The following is a 15,000-nucleotide window of genomic DNA, read 5'->3' as shown; positions in this document are numbered from 1 at the left end:
CGGCAGTGCACATGCGCCAATCAGCAAGGAGTACATTGCAGAAGTAGAGGCCAACCCCCGCCAAAAAAATAATATATTTCTTTATATATATCAACAAAAAAGGCCTAAAGACGCCTATACACGCCGGCACCCCACGGTTTTGGTATAAAGGATGTGTATTCACGTCCATGGCCAAAATTGTGTTACACACTAATTGAGAAGGAGTAATTGAGAAGGAGTGTGTTATTTATCCATTTGCCTTCTTCTAGCACACCGCTTGTGGAATTGCGTCGACACTATGCACAGATAACAATCCAACGCACTGCATTCAATTCGCATATTTACCGTACAGTTTGCAATTGTATGGCACTATGTTATTGTGCAACATTTTCAATGGAATTTAATGTTTGTGTTCAGACAGAATCCACACTATAGCTGTTCATAGTAGGAACAAAAACAATCGAAACATTAAATTACAAAAGTCAACAAATTAAAGCCCAAATAAAAAAAACATGCCCCCCCCCGTCGTTCAAAAGAATATATGAGCCCCCTTTCCGTTTTGCACCATACCAACCTCTAACAAATAATGACCAGTCATTAGTTTTTGAGTAGTGCAACCACTCCAAAGAACAGCTATGTGATGTTAACACGTCCACCTACCTACTGTATGTGGCCATGAGCACCAGTATATGACGATGAGTACCAGTAGGGGCGGTGTTGTGCCAGAAATGGAGAGATAGTATTAGTGCTGCACTGTTGCCTGCTAATGAGAGAGAGAGAGAGGAGAGGAGGGGGGGGGGGGGGAGGGGAGTTGCACCACTCAGTTCACACGGGTGTGATTTTCTTTTTAGGTCTGCTGTCCATGTTCTCGTTTGCTCTTGGTAGTCATGGCTGCCAGTTCCCACTAGGGCTGACCTCGATTAGTCGAATAGTCGACTAATCGATCGGAACGGGTCTCAGTCGACTGACCACCTCTTAATTATTTTATTCTTTTTGCCCCAAAAAATTGTATATAAAAATACAATATTTACAAAAATATACAAATATATTGTATTATTCCACTAGGTCTGTGGGGGACATAAACACATTTGAACATTCTGACTGTTCAAATCTCCAATGTGCATGTTGAGTGTCTGCCTGTGTGGCAATGTGCCACTGCCTGTGACTTGAATCGCACAGTGCGCTGGCCTGATAGACTCCAGAATCTCAATCTCACCTGCTGTGCTCAATCTGGCTAATGACAAGCCTCTCAGTTGTTAAAAAAAATCACACACGTGTGAACTGAGTGGTGCAATTCCCCCCCCCCCCCCCCCCCCCCTCTCTCTCTCTCTCTCTATCTCTCTCTCTCATTAGAGTCACTACCTCTCTCACTCTCTCTCATTAGAGTCACTACCCCTCTCACTGTTTCTGGCGCCCCCTACTGCTATTTTTAAGTCACATACTCATGCTCACACGGACACACAAACAAGTACGAGACAGACACACACACAGACACACACACAGACACACAAACACGTACGAGGACATTGCAAGCTGGTTGTAGGAGTGGTTGCACCACTCAAAAAAAAAAGGGGGGGGTTTTCTGGAGTCTATCAGGCCAGCGCACTGTGCGATTCAAGTCACAGGCAGTGGCACATTGCCACACAGGCAGACACACTCCACATGCACATTGGAGATTTGAACAGTCAGAATGTTCAAATGTGTTTATGTCCCCCACAGACCTAGTGGAATAATACAATATTTTTGTATATTTTTGTAAATATTGTATTTTTATATACAATCTTTTGGGGCAAAAGAAAAAAAAACATTTTTTTATTTTTTTTTTGCTCAGTCGACTATTAGTCGACTAACAGCAAATTTATTCGACTATATTCAGTCGACTATACAAATCCTTAGTCGGGGACAGCCCTAGTTCCCACCTGATGTCGTGTGTGAGTTCAGACTGATCCAGACCATGCTGAATAACTGCTAGCTTGGAGAACGTCTTCAGACTAGGACTCAAGTCTAAAATAAACAGTTCATCGTTATATTCATATCCAAAGAGGATGATACGATCTCCCATCATGCAACAGCCACTGAAACTGAAAGAATCCTGAGAGGGGCGTTTTCCCTTGGGCTTAACCTTCTTCCAGGAGTACGTCTCTGGATTACATTTCCACAGATCTATTACTGTAAGTGTGAGTGAGAGTTATCAGCATCAAATATATACAGCTCATCATTGTAGGTAAAGGCTGTTTTAGAACTGGGTACTTTTGGAAAAGTAGAAGGTGGAAAAGTAGAGGGTGTGTTCATCCATCCGTTGGTCTCTGTGTCAAACACTCTGATGCCGTCATGAAGATCCCACCAGTCCTCCTCGTGGCCTCCAAATACAAACATCTTTGTCCCTCTGATGATGGCATGGTGGCCTCCTGTAGCAGGTGGTGCAGTGCCTCCGGTGCTAATTAAACACCAGACCATTGTGGTGGTGTCCAACTTGTGGATGTCATTAGTGCCTCCACCCTGGTACCATCCTCCATGGATAAACATGACCTTCCCCAAGACACAGGCTGATCCTCTCCCCTGGAACAGTCCCAGAAACCCTGGGTGTTAACCATTCGTGGGCGTCGACATCTAATGCATAAAGCACGTTGCAGGACTCTTCATAGTTAGAGTTAGTCCCTCCCCAGATGTAGGCGGTATCTCCTACCAGCACAGCTGTGTGGCCCTGGCGCCAGGAGGGAACAGGTGTCACTGGAGGCAACTTCCTCCAGAGTAAAGCCACTGTGTTGAAGACGTACACATTGAGTGTACATGATCTGTTTCTCCGGTCATCTCCAAAGGAGTACAGCTTGTTGTCCCGAATGTCCACTGCAACAGCCACATGATTAGAGCATCTAATGTCTTCTGCCTCTTCTTCCTTCAAAATGTTCCCCCATACGGTATATGGGAAAGTGATCACCATATATAGCAACCCCAGGCAGACTTCATCAGATGGAACTTGTTGATGAGTCTGTGAGTTTTGGAGCTTCTCTTTGAACTTTGGACCGACTTCGGTGATACACCTACAGCAGTGCTTCTCAACCTGTCGGTCGGGACACCCAGGGGGGTCCTCGCAGGACATTTTGGGGGTTCCCCACATCACCGTCGAGTGACAATTTAAGGACTTATTCATTAAGAAATTACTCATTAACTGCCAGCGTTTCTCTAGAACAGTCTGCACACACTGCCAGAGTATTTACTAATCTTTCAAGACCCACAGAATATCTGTATTAAGCACAACTTTGGTTCAGCTTCGACCCCTCTGTCACATGGCACTATTGTTTTTGTGCTCCTGCTGGTGTAGTGATACTGGTCACAAAACCATAGTTCCGTGTGACGGAGGAGTCAAAGTTGAACGTTGAAGTTGCGCTATATATGGTAGAAATAGGTCAACAACACAAATGACACTAGTATTATCTGATATTTTGCGGCTCTATATAGTGTCCTGTATGGAGACACAGGGAGGATGGTGGAGGAGCGGTCTGGCTTGAGAGATTACTCTTAACTGATGAAGCTGATCCAGTTAGCCTGACACTCAGCCTGAATGTCTGTTTCCTCTCACTTCATTAGCCAGTCTGAATGTGTTTCCATTGCAAACTCCTTCTTCCATCTCCCGACCCACTGTTTCCCAAACGCTGGCTTTGGAGTAAATATTGTATTTTTTGTTTCCTATAATTTTTTTTAATTTTTTTTATTATTTAAAAAAAAGGTTTAAAACGTTTTCATGAATTAAAAACAAATTTAAACCTTTATTTTTCCAAAATGATTTAATAAACAAATACAAATGAAGACATTAAAAAATATATCAAACCAATTCCATGAATTTGAAAAACAAACTTTTATTATATGAAGCAGCGTTTCTTTTGGTATCCTTGTAGGCATCGATGGGCTAAATATATATTTTCCTCCCTATTAGACACTTCTAGGCCCATTGCTGATTATCAAAAATGCCAGGTTTCATTCAAGTAAACCAATGCATGTACATTTGTAATGCAAAATATTTGCTATAAATATCACATTTCAATCTTCAATTAGTTTAATCTCTTTAATAGTCCAATAGGTGTGTGTGTGTGTGTGTGTGTGTGTGTGTGTGTGTGTGTGTGTGTGTGTGTGTGTGTGAGTGTGTGTGTGTGTGTGTGTACGTGTGCGTGTGTGCATGCGGGCGTGCGTGCGTATAGTCACATCATGTCACATCATGCCACATACGACACATCTAAAGTTTAGAAATGATATGAGATCAACTATTCTGTCGTTTAGATTCTAAACATTTAACACTGTCTTTGAGAATGTGCAAACATTCCATAAAGTTTAGAAATGATATGAGATCAACTATTCTGTGGTTTAGATTCTAAACATTTAACACACTGTCTGTGAGAATGTGCAAACATTCCATTCCTGTGTAAGTGAAAGCCCTCTACACCAGATGTTATGAAGGTTATATGTTCATTGCTCAGCCAATCAATTCATCGCTATGGGGTGTTTCACACAAACCCTCAAAGCTGGGCATAGGAGGGGCTTGCCTAAAAAACTGCTTGCTAAATTCTGTGCAATCTCTTCTACTATCGTAGGCTACTTCTGAAGGGTGTGTGTGGGTATTTGTCCAGAATCTGCTTTTTGTATACAAGACCTTGTAAATATTTGTTTCCTTGTATTGTATCCCTTATGTGGACATAAATAAATAAATGATAAAAAATGTGTGTGTGTGTGTGTGTGTGTGTGTGTGTGTGTGTGTGTGTGTGTGTGTGTGTGTGTGTGTGTGTGTGCGTGTGCGTGCGCGTGCACGTGCGTCAGTGTTTCAGACACAGCCTCAGTTTTCCGAGTGTTCCTTCCTGATGTCATCCTATTGGCTGTCAGCCTAGTGACCTGGACACTGTGTCTCCGCTCACAAAACAACACCCAGGTAGCACGCACGCACGCACGTAGTGACATTGCAGACCTCTTCTCTAGTCCTCTCCTCTCCTCTAATAATAATAATAATACATACGATATATATGGCTTTTCAAGGTACTTGAAAGCCGCTTTACAGGACAAAAAACGTAAAAATGAAATACTCTAAAAACAATTTTATTAGTAAAGTGAAAAAGTTTTAAAAGGTTAAAAACTAGAAACTAAGGGAAAGGTAAGCAAAGAAAAAGTGTGTGTGTGTGTGTGTGTGTGTGTGTGTGTGTGTGTGTGGGGGGGGGTACTGTATGTAGGGAAAGCAAGTCTGAAAAGGTGGGTTTTGAGTGTGCTTTTGAACGTGGCGAAGGTGGGGGCAACTCTGATGTGAGGGGGGCCTGGTTGTCAAGTTCTTTGTATGTAATGGCGAGTATTTTGAAGGCAATTAGCCCTTCGCTAAGTCCATCCCCAACCCGTCCTTGTCCAATAGGCACGTTAGCAGCGAGGAGACAGGGCAAGCTGTCCTTCTCCCCCATAGAGATGCATGTTAATTGACGGGATTTCTCCATATAAAATAATCGGATCATTTCAGTAGCAAGAGGATCAAAATTTTGTCAATCAGGCCTGCAGTATAGGCTATGCATGAATAAACTAGAAATATGAGGAAATGACAGAGGGAGAAATCAACATTTAACGACCAACCCAACAGGAGTTTTCATGTTACACGGTAAGACTACGGTCATTAGTATTATTGCCATCACCTGGGCGGGTCAGTCGTGTAACTTTCCTGTTCAACAACACAGCCATGCAAAATAGCGTTGACAGCTATGAGGTAGCGAAAGCTTGACCTGCATAACAACAGTTGCTAAACTATTTGGATTGGCATTGGACAATCTCTTTAATTTAAGGGGTGGAATTTGGCGAAGGGCTAATTCTGTACTTGACTGGAAGTTCTGATCTCTTCCCCTCTCCTCTCCTCTAGTCTGCAGACATCAGGTCGTTGTGATGTCGTAGTGATGTCCTTATAAGTGTATTAAGGTGTCTCATGTTGTGTGCTAATGCAGTTAGTAGTCTGTTACACTGTAACTCAGTAAGCTATCATTTAACTCTAACTGCATTACTGTCTGTCATTGTTAACGCTGTTTAACGCAGGGGACATTTAACGCACGCATGCACACACACACACACACGCACGCACGCACGCACGCACGCACGCACGCACGCACGCACGCACGCACGCACGCACGCACGCACGCACGCACGCACGCACGCACGCACACACACACACACACACACACACACACACACACACACACACACACACACACACTAACAAAGAGCCTGAGGGAAACAGGAGGTCTGCGTGGAGGTACATTATGCATTGGTCTAATGTTATGGTTCACTAGAGATCTGCACTGCCGGACCCAATTTGCACAAGTTATAGATAGATAGACAGACGGACTGACTGACTGTGTGCTTGCGTGTGTGCGTTTGCATGTGTGCGTGTACGATCACTACCAGAATAACCAGTCCCTGGCTGCGTTTCAGTCGGCTGTTAGCACTAAGTGCGGTTCATTCGATATCAACAGCGACAGACAATATGGATTTTTAGAATGTATAATTACAATGCATATAACGACTGATTTTGAACTAAAGCTGATTGAGTCCTCATGCGTCCATACATACATTTGTTTAATGTTCACATACTAATTAGAATAGTTCCGACTTCTGACCCATACCCAAGCAGCCGCTTGGCTTCGAATGTTATCAGCCTATAATCAAGGATATGTCCGTGATCAGAAGCTTGGAATAGAGCCAATATGTGATAACCAGACATACTAGGAAATGCGGCAAGTGACACGTTAGGGAGTGCTTGCTTTTTGTGACCATGACCGCGACCATGACGGACCATGACGTGAGGCCCAGCCGAGTGTTGCGACGGCCACCTGAGCAACACTCGAGTTGCGTACCGATGAGCACAGAATAGTAATGCCATCGCTGAAAACAACGTCAGTATGGCCAATATGGCCATGGTTGTTTTTTATCACTTTTAAGAGATACAGTACATCGGACACGGACACAACGGACACAGTTCTTCCTGGAGGCTGAAACCTTGACAGTCAAACATGCCAATGAAAAAAACAGTGCTATAGTGACATCACAATACCAGGCAAACCAGGCATACTTCTTTTAAAACATATGTTTATTGGTTTTTCTTTACGACATAGTATTCTCAAAACAATAATTCTATTTGTTCCATACACCCAAATGGCAGCACAAACACTATACTTAATGAACTGGTGGGCATGTCCATATAATAACGACATTTAAAAAAACACTGGCACACTTTTTAGAAAGTATTCTTCCTCCTTATATAATAATAATACCTGATGATCATGTTTTAGTGCTGCAAACAATCACAGCACTTTAAAATAGTCCTTTTTGTCTGCCTTTTAACAGCAGGAGGAGGTGGAGAGGACCGACCAGGAGGAGGGGAGAGATGAGGAGAGGAGAGATGAGGAGAGGAGAGATGAGGGGAGGAGAGAGGACGAGAGGAGAGAGGACGAGAGGAGAGAGGACGAGGTGATATTTGAGGAGGACTCTGTTCTTGGCGAGGGGGCGGAGGCTGAGGAGGAGGAGGACACCAAGTGCAACCTGATTGGTCCGTTGGTGTTGTTGGCGTCCAGAAGCCGGCAGCTGATTGGTGACGTCATGACGACGGTGGGAGGGAAGGTTCTCCTGACCGCTCTGCTGGGGTTGACAGGTAGGACATCCGACCAATCAATGAACGTTTACACGCACACATTGTGTTATCAATTAGGGGTTGTTGTTCCGATCCGATCATGTGATCGGAAATCTGGGCCCGATCAAATGATCGGAATTGGATCGGGAGCAAAAAAACGGAACATCCCTAGTATCAACATTATATCCATATCATGATATTTTGACTGTATATTATCTGTGTTAACTATCTATTATAAGTGTTATATACAAATATAGGATGGGGAAAAATCGTTATAGGCTGCAGATACTCAAAATCAAATGATCGTAATCGGATCGGGGGCAAAGAAAACATGATCTAGACATCCATATTATCAATAAACGTTTCAATAAATATATGGGTAATGTTTCCCATTTAGACCTGGAAAGCCTATGCATTGTTGTATACGTTTCAGTCCAGGAAAGCATCTTTGTCATTGTAGATGTTGCTACTGTACTGTACTGTATGTGTACTGTAGTATTTATGGATGTCCCGATCACGTTTTCTTTTGCCCCCGATCCGATTCCGATCATTTGAAAATGACGTGATCGGCCCCTGATTTCCGATCACGTGATCAGATCGGGACAACCCTAGTAGTAATCTTTTGAATACAACAATTGACATTTTTCATAAAACCTATGTAATGTAGAAGGTGATTTTTTTTAATGTTATCGGACACAGATCAATAAATGCTGCAGTAGTTTTACTGAATAATCATTTCAAATCTCTCTTTTTTCTGTGTCTTATCTGTCTGTCTGTCTGTCTCTCCCGCTCTCTCTCTCTCCCTCCCTCTCTCTCTCTCTCTCCCTCTCTCTCTCTCTCTCTCTCCCTCCCTCCCACCCTCTCTCTCTCTCTCTCTCTCTCTCTCTCTCCCTCTCTCTCCCTCTCTCTCTCTCTCTCTCTCTCTCTCTCTCCCTCCCTACCACCCTCTCTCTCTCTCTCTCTCTCTCTCTCTCTCTCTCTCTCCCTCTCTCTCTCTCTCTCTCCCTCCCTCCCACCCTCTCTTTCTCTCTCTCTCCCTCTTTCTCTCTCTCTCTCTCTCTCTCTCTCTCTCTCTCCCTCTCTCTCTCTCCCTCTCTCTCTCTCTCTCTCTCTCTCTCCCTCCCTCCCCAGCCATCATCTACCCGTCTCTCTCGTCCCTGTTGTACCTGTGTGTGTTTCAGGGGGTGTGTACGTGCTGGTGTGTGTATGGGGAGGTCAGTGTGCTGCTGTTCAGCTGCGTGTGCGTGTGCTCGCTCGTTTACTCCGCCGGTCACCTGCTTCTCCTCTACGTGTATCAGCTTCCCGTTGTCCATCACTTCATCCCGGCCAATGACAGCTACGCTAGGTACACGCACGCGTGCTCGCACACACGCATGTACACGCATGTACACGCATGTACACGCATGTACACACATTTATTTTAAATCACACAATTTCTGTTTCTGTTGTGATTTCTGTTTGTTACTTTTCTTTTTTTCTCCTTTCTATCTCACCTCCACCGCAATTGTATTTGTTATTTTTTACTTACCGGTATTTTATTTCATGAATGATTGATTGATTGATTGACTAGTTTATTAACAGTTTGCACAAAAAAGGGCACGGTGACACAGATTTATACAAAATAAACCCTCAGGGCTTGTTTCCATTAAGGTCCCTGCGTATTCAATGCATCGAGACTTTTAAAGACAAACATTAGTATACAGTTTTTGTGTGTGTGTGTGTGTGTGTGTGTGTGTGTGTGTGTGTGTGTGTGTGTGTGTGTGTGTGTGTGTGTGTGTGCGTTTGTGCGTGTGTGCGTGTGTGTGTGTGCATGTGTGCATATCAGTGTGTTTGGAATGCTCTCTGTGGTAGATGAGGACTGTGGAGCCCCCTGGCGGCTGAACTTCAACACTACACTCAGCTGGTTTCACTTCTGTCAACCTCTGCTGCTGCTGCTGCTGTACTATACCACTGCTACACTGTGTAGGATACAGGTACACACACACACACACACACACACACACACACACACACACACGGCTGTCTTAAAATGTAAGTATATAATACAAACGTGTGTGTGTGTGTGTGTGCATGTGTGTGAGCAGTGGACCAATGGGGGTGAAGGAGGAGGAGGGGAGACACCTGGACCCAGTGACATCATCGGTAGTGACATCACTGATGACATCAGCACTGACGTGATGTCAGCAGAAAGGAGAAGAGAGCTGTGGAGACGCGGAGATGTGAGAACACACACAACAAGCACACACAGAGAAGGACCTTCAAAAAGCTTTTGACACAGTAACGCACGGTATTCTTTTGTAAAAGCTCCACTAGTTACTCCACTAGACGCTGCTCAACAGATTTCGTTTCGCAGATGTAAAAGCAGTATGGGACCATTTTGACGAGATGTGTTTTGTACATTATGCTTTGTTGTCAATAAACAAATCAAATAAATTAATCAAGAAAATTGTGTGTGCGTGCGTGTGTGTGTGTGTGTGTGTGTGTGTGCGTGCGTGCACATTTATCATCCAGGCGATGTCCACTCAAGAGGCATGCAGCTCGACTGAGGTATCTATGTCTGTCTGTCTGTCTGTCTGTCTGTCTGTCTGTCTGTCTGTCTGTCTGTCTGTCTGTCTGTCTGTCTGTCTGTCTGTCTGTCTGTCTGTCTGTCTGTTGGCTTTGCTGGGTTCAAGTAGGTTATATGTCTGTCTGTCTGTCTGTCTGTCTGCCTGTCTGTCTGACGGCTTTGCTGGGTTCAAGTAGGTTACTGACGTAAGCTGCGCTACATGCAGTATAGCCTCGGAAACACAGACGCTTTTATTTCCAGGGAGAAAAAAAACAGTCTGGGACCGAGTCCACTTCAATTGAGCATAGAGTAGCGTAAACGTCGATCACTCTCTGCTGATTTCTGATCGTCTGCACCTTTGTTAAATTGACGACACACGCACACCCGTACACACACACACACACACTCCTCTCTCTCTGTCGCTCTAATTAATTAGTCTCATGTCGCACAGCTGCGTCTAGAATCTCTAGATTCTCCCGGCGGATCCTGCCGGGAGCTGCCTATGCCATAGAATGCATAGGTGGACCCCAGGCTACATGCAGTTTGACACCATTGATGTGTCCAGGACTCCCTACAAGATCTATTCGTCAATTTGAACAATTGAACGATCACGTCATTCTAAGTTTAACCACAAGGCCCGCCAAAGTACATATTAGTCGACTAAATCAACTGTAGATTTAGTCGAGTAAAATCATATGATATTTAGTCGACTAAATCTAAATCATTCCAGGAGATTAAAAATGGGACTAAAACTAAATAGAAAGCTATTCAAAAGACTATGACTAAAACTGAAATCAAAGTTTGCTGTCAAAATCAACACTGATTATTTTAACCACAGAGCACTCAATGCATATACAATCCTATACAATCCTATAAAAATGCCTGCGTACTGAATGTACTGTACAGTATGTGGTGTACTTTATTGATGTATGTCCCTCTCCTTCCTAATACTTCCCAGATGCTGGTGACGTCGAGCCACGATACTCCTCCACAGTACTCAGTAGCTACGCCTGCCCAGAACACAGCCCTGGGATTGGACCATTACTGCATGCATCACTACTCCCTCAACCAATCAGGTTTGGTCTGGTGTTTCCAAGTTTTGATACCCAAATATTTCAAATAAGTAATTAAAATCCCCCAAATAGTGAATGTCTCCTCTCCTCTCCTCTCCTCTCCTCTCCTCTCCTCTCCTCTCCTCTCCTCTCCTCTCCTCTCCTCTCCTCTCCTCTCCTCTCCTCTCCTCTCCTCTCCTCTCCTCTCCTCTCCTCTCCTCTCCTCTCCTCTCCTCTCCTCTCCTCCAGACACGGTGTTTGAAGCAGACCACTGGGAGGAGAGCAGAGGTTCCATGTCCACTGCATTCCGTTTCCTCATGAAACAGAGTTACATCTGTGCCTTGATCGCAATGATGGTGAACGCACACATACAGCACACACACACACACACACACACACACACACACACACACACACATAGTGATGGCCCTATACAGTTCCCCAGTCGCTTCTGGTGCTGCGTTGTCTCTAAATGGTCATTTTACAAACTTAACTCATAGTCTCTTGAATAGTTTTCATTTAGATTTAGTCACATTTTAGTCACCTGGAATTTTTTAGTGTTTGTCTGGATTTAGTCGACTAAATATCATAAGATTTTAGTCGACTAAATCTACAGTTGATTTAGTCGACTAAAATGTATTCTGGCAGGCCTTGATGCCGTCGTAATGACTGTTCATACACTTGCTGAAAATAGCGGATCTACAAGCTCACAACGTGGTGTGAACTTGTAGATCGGCTATTTTCAGCATGCAAGTGTAAAATGACTTATACTGGATCTCTTGTCCACTAGTCCCTTCCTAACATTTTAGTCTAGTTTTTATTTGTTGACAAAGTACATTTAGTCTCAGTTTTTGTCATCATAGCTTAGTAGTTTCCATTCCATTCAGTCAGTGAAAAAGGTAGTCGACGAACATTTGTTGTTTTAGTCGACAAAAATAACACTGTTCTCATGTCGTATGTACTGTAGGCGTGGTCCATCACATACTGTGTGTCATGGCTGACGTGCGTATTGTTCTCATGTCGTATGTAGGCGTGGTCCATCACATACGTGTCGTGGCTGACGTGCGTGCTGCTGCTGTGGTCGTGCGCGCTCTGGATGCTCCGCGACCGCCGCAGGTACACCATGATGTCGTCGCCGTGGCTGGTCGCCTACGGCAACCTGCTTCTCCTGCTGCAGTACATCTACAGCTTCCCAGCGGTCGATCCCATCCCTGGGATGTTCATCCGGAAGGACGTCCCCTTCAAAGAGCTGGCCTCCAAGGTACACTGCAGTCACAGATACCCTGTGCAAAACCCACTCCTTGGCTGAGAGTGGGGGTGTAGTGGGAGCTGACTACCTGATTTAGTGGTGGGGTGGAGCCCTCATTCTCCGTCTGTCCACTCTGGTCCATATCTGGTGGCGGGGTATGTGCCCTGCTCGAAGGACCATATCAAATATCTTTGGCTAATAAATGAGTCTGCTGGCTATACGTACGTATACATCCCTACACCTATACCCATTAGAGCAAAAACGCTAATCCACGCCTTTGTTTTTTCTCAGCTTGATTACTGCAATGCACTTTCTTCTGGACTGCCTAAGAAAACAACTGACAGATTACAACTTGTCCAAAATGCAGCAGCCAGAGTTTTTACTAGAACTAAGATGAGAGAACATATTACTCCAGTTTTGGCTTCACTGCACTGGCTTCCGTTTTTTTTTTAGGATTGATTTGGTTTATAAAGCTCTCAATGGTCTCGCACCTTCCTACATGACTGCCTAAATATCAGCCTGCCTAAATATGTTCCAAACTGCCCCCCTAAGGTCTTCCACTGTTGGCCTGCTCGCTTTGCCTAAAAAAATTGCAACTAAAAAATACGGGGAAGCAGCTTTTTGCTTCTACGGGCCGACGGCGTGGAACAAACTCCCACTGTACCTTCGACAGGCAGCCTCTGTAGACATTTTTAAAGCACAGCTCAAGACCCACTTCTACACCCTTTTTTGTTATTCATGTCCTCCCTGTATTGCATTACTGCTCTTGTTTTTTTAATGTTTATGCCTTTTCTTTTCTTTACTATACCAAATTTCCCACCCCATAACCCCAGCTGCCGGACTAAAACGACACACGGTGTCAGTTGTGCAAGTAACAAAAGTACAAATAAACTTAGGCTTAGACAAATAATCTATAGGACATTCTGATAAACAGAAAATAACAAACTTACGTATAATGCATCATCTTGGCATATAGAGCTGTGGTGTCCCACAGTACCTCTCCAGACAACGGCAAATGTTTGCTTGTGGTTACTATCTGGGCCGATGTGGGCCAGCCACAGGTGTGCTAATTAGTGTGATAGGGCTCCACCCACCACTAAATGAGGTAGTTATCTACCACTACACCCCACTCTCAGCCAAATAAAAAGTTATACCACTGCAGTATTCTGTTATACATTACGTTAATCTGTTTACAGTATTATTTTTATAGATAGTTCGTCTGATTACAGTATGTTATATATTAACCCATTTACCACATTAAATCCTGGGAATTCTTCAAAATGAAGGCGCTAGAGGGCCAGCAGATGGTAGATTTTACTCTGAAAAGCCCCGCCTTCTGTGGACAAGTGATTTTTCATTTTTCCTTACCTTTCATATCTTGTCATATCTTATAAAAAAAGGTTTTCTCTGTGCTTCCGTGAAAATCCTGCTACAGATCGTGTGTCTGTTGACGTTCTGGGCTCTGCTGCGTCAGAAGCTGACGGAGAAGAAGGAGAGACAGACAGAGAGACAGACGGATGAACACCTGGCCACCATCACTGTCCACAGCGAAGGTAAGACACCCGTCTCCTTCTCACACTGTCTGACTGACTGTGTCTACAGCCCTGGTGTCTCAATGTCGGGTCTTGTTTTATATTTTGAAATAATAATAATAATTCAAAACATGTAAGAAAAAAATAATAAGGGGACCCATAAAAATGTTCAGTGTTTGGGAGACACTTGTTTAGGCTACTCACACTGTGATGTCTTGAAATAGAGGATATTTTTTGTTTGTATAACATTTCTTTATCTTACACTGAATGAATGAATGAAGAATCCAAAAATCAAGACGATGCTCAAAGTAAACGGAGGTAGAGATTAACAGCAGAAAAACTACACAAATAATCTGGTTATAAACTCACAAAACAACCCTCAAAGTCTTGTCATAGCCCCTGGTGGGCTACAGAAAATTGAAATCACCAAATCTGTCCACCGATGATAAATAATTAAATAATAATAACTCATATATTATGAGTAATAAGGACGGAAAAATTACCATGAAGGGCGTCGAAATTTGCGCTGCCATTCTGTGCTGTTATTGGCTGAGCATTGCATAACGGGTGTGCCACAGGGAAGTGGCGCTACATTTTTATTGTATCTATTGTAACTACATAAGTAGGTTTTACTGACAGAGGATAGAGGACAGATCCCGGACGCTCCTTCGCCTGGGTGAAATGTACTCACAATGCACTCATAGATATCATATCCCCAAACCGGTATGGACTAGTCATTTTCTCCTTCAGGTCACCTCCTCGAGAAAGGGGAGGTGACCTCCCAGCACCAGGAGGAGGAGGTGCTCCCGGGAGCAGCCGCGCTAGGAGTGCACGGGATGGAGGAGCTGGTTGCCGTGGTGAAAAGGATGTTTGTGAAGTACTGGATCTACGTGTGTGGAACCATGTTCTTCTTCGTCAGCTTCGAGGGACGAATCGTCATGTACAAAATCATCTACATGGTGATGTTCCTGGGATGTACTGCACTATACCAGGTATACATCATT

The 15,000-nt window shown here is 44.0% G+C and overlaps 1 protein-coding gene across 2 annotated transcripts in view; it reads left to right on the top strand.

Moving 5' to 3' along the window:
* Window positions 1-15,000, top strand: part of LOC310867782 (piezo-type mechanosensitive ion channel component 2-like) — a 65,318-nt gene that overhangs the window by 15,666 nt on the left and 34,652 nt on the right. For both annotated transcript variants that reach the window (XM_083777906.1, XM_083777907.1), the window contains exons 5-15: window positions 4,789-4,897; window positions 7,336-7,639; window positions 8,750-8,963; window positions 9,444-9,591; window positions 9,703-9,837; window positions 10,130-10,165; window positions 11,122-11,239; window positions 11,465-11,571; window positions 12,246-12,476; window positions 13,900-14,017; window positions 14,747-14,988. In XM_083777906.1, the coding sequence (XP_083634032.1) occupies window positions 4,789-4,897; window positions 7,336-7,639; window positions 8,750-8,963; window positions 9,444-9,591; window positions 9,703-9,837; window positions 10,130-10,165; window positions 11,122-11,239; window positions 11,465-11,571; window positions 12,246-12,476; window positions 13,900-14,017; window positions 14,747-14,988 (1,762 nt within the window). The remainder of the gene's footprint in view (window positions 1-4,788; window positions 4,898-7,335; window positions 7,640-8,749; window positions 8,964-9,443; window positions 9,592-9,702; window positions 9,838-10,129; window positions 10,166-11,121; window positions 11,240-11,464; window positions 11,572-12,245; window positions 12,477-13,899; window positions 14,018-14,746; window positions 14,989-15,000) is intronic.

Source organism: Protomyctophum parallelum (assembly GCF_964188405.1).
Source record: "Protomyctophum parallelum genome assembly, chromosome: 12".
Lineage (NCBI taxonomy): Eukaryota > Metazoa > Chordata > Actinopteri > Myctophiformes > Myctophidae > Protomyctophum > Protomyctophum parallelum.
Note: the sequence above shows the minus strand (reverse complement) of the source record. Positions and strands in the feature narration are given on the sequence as shown.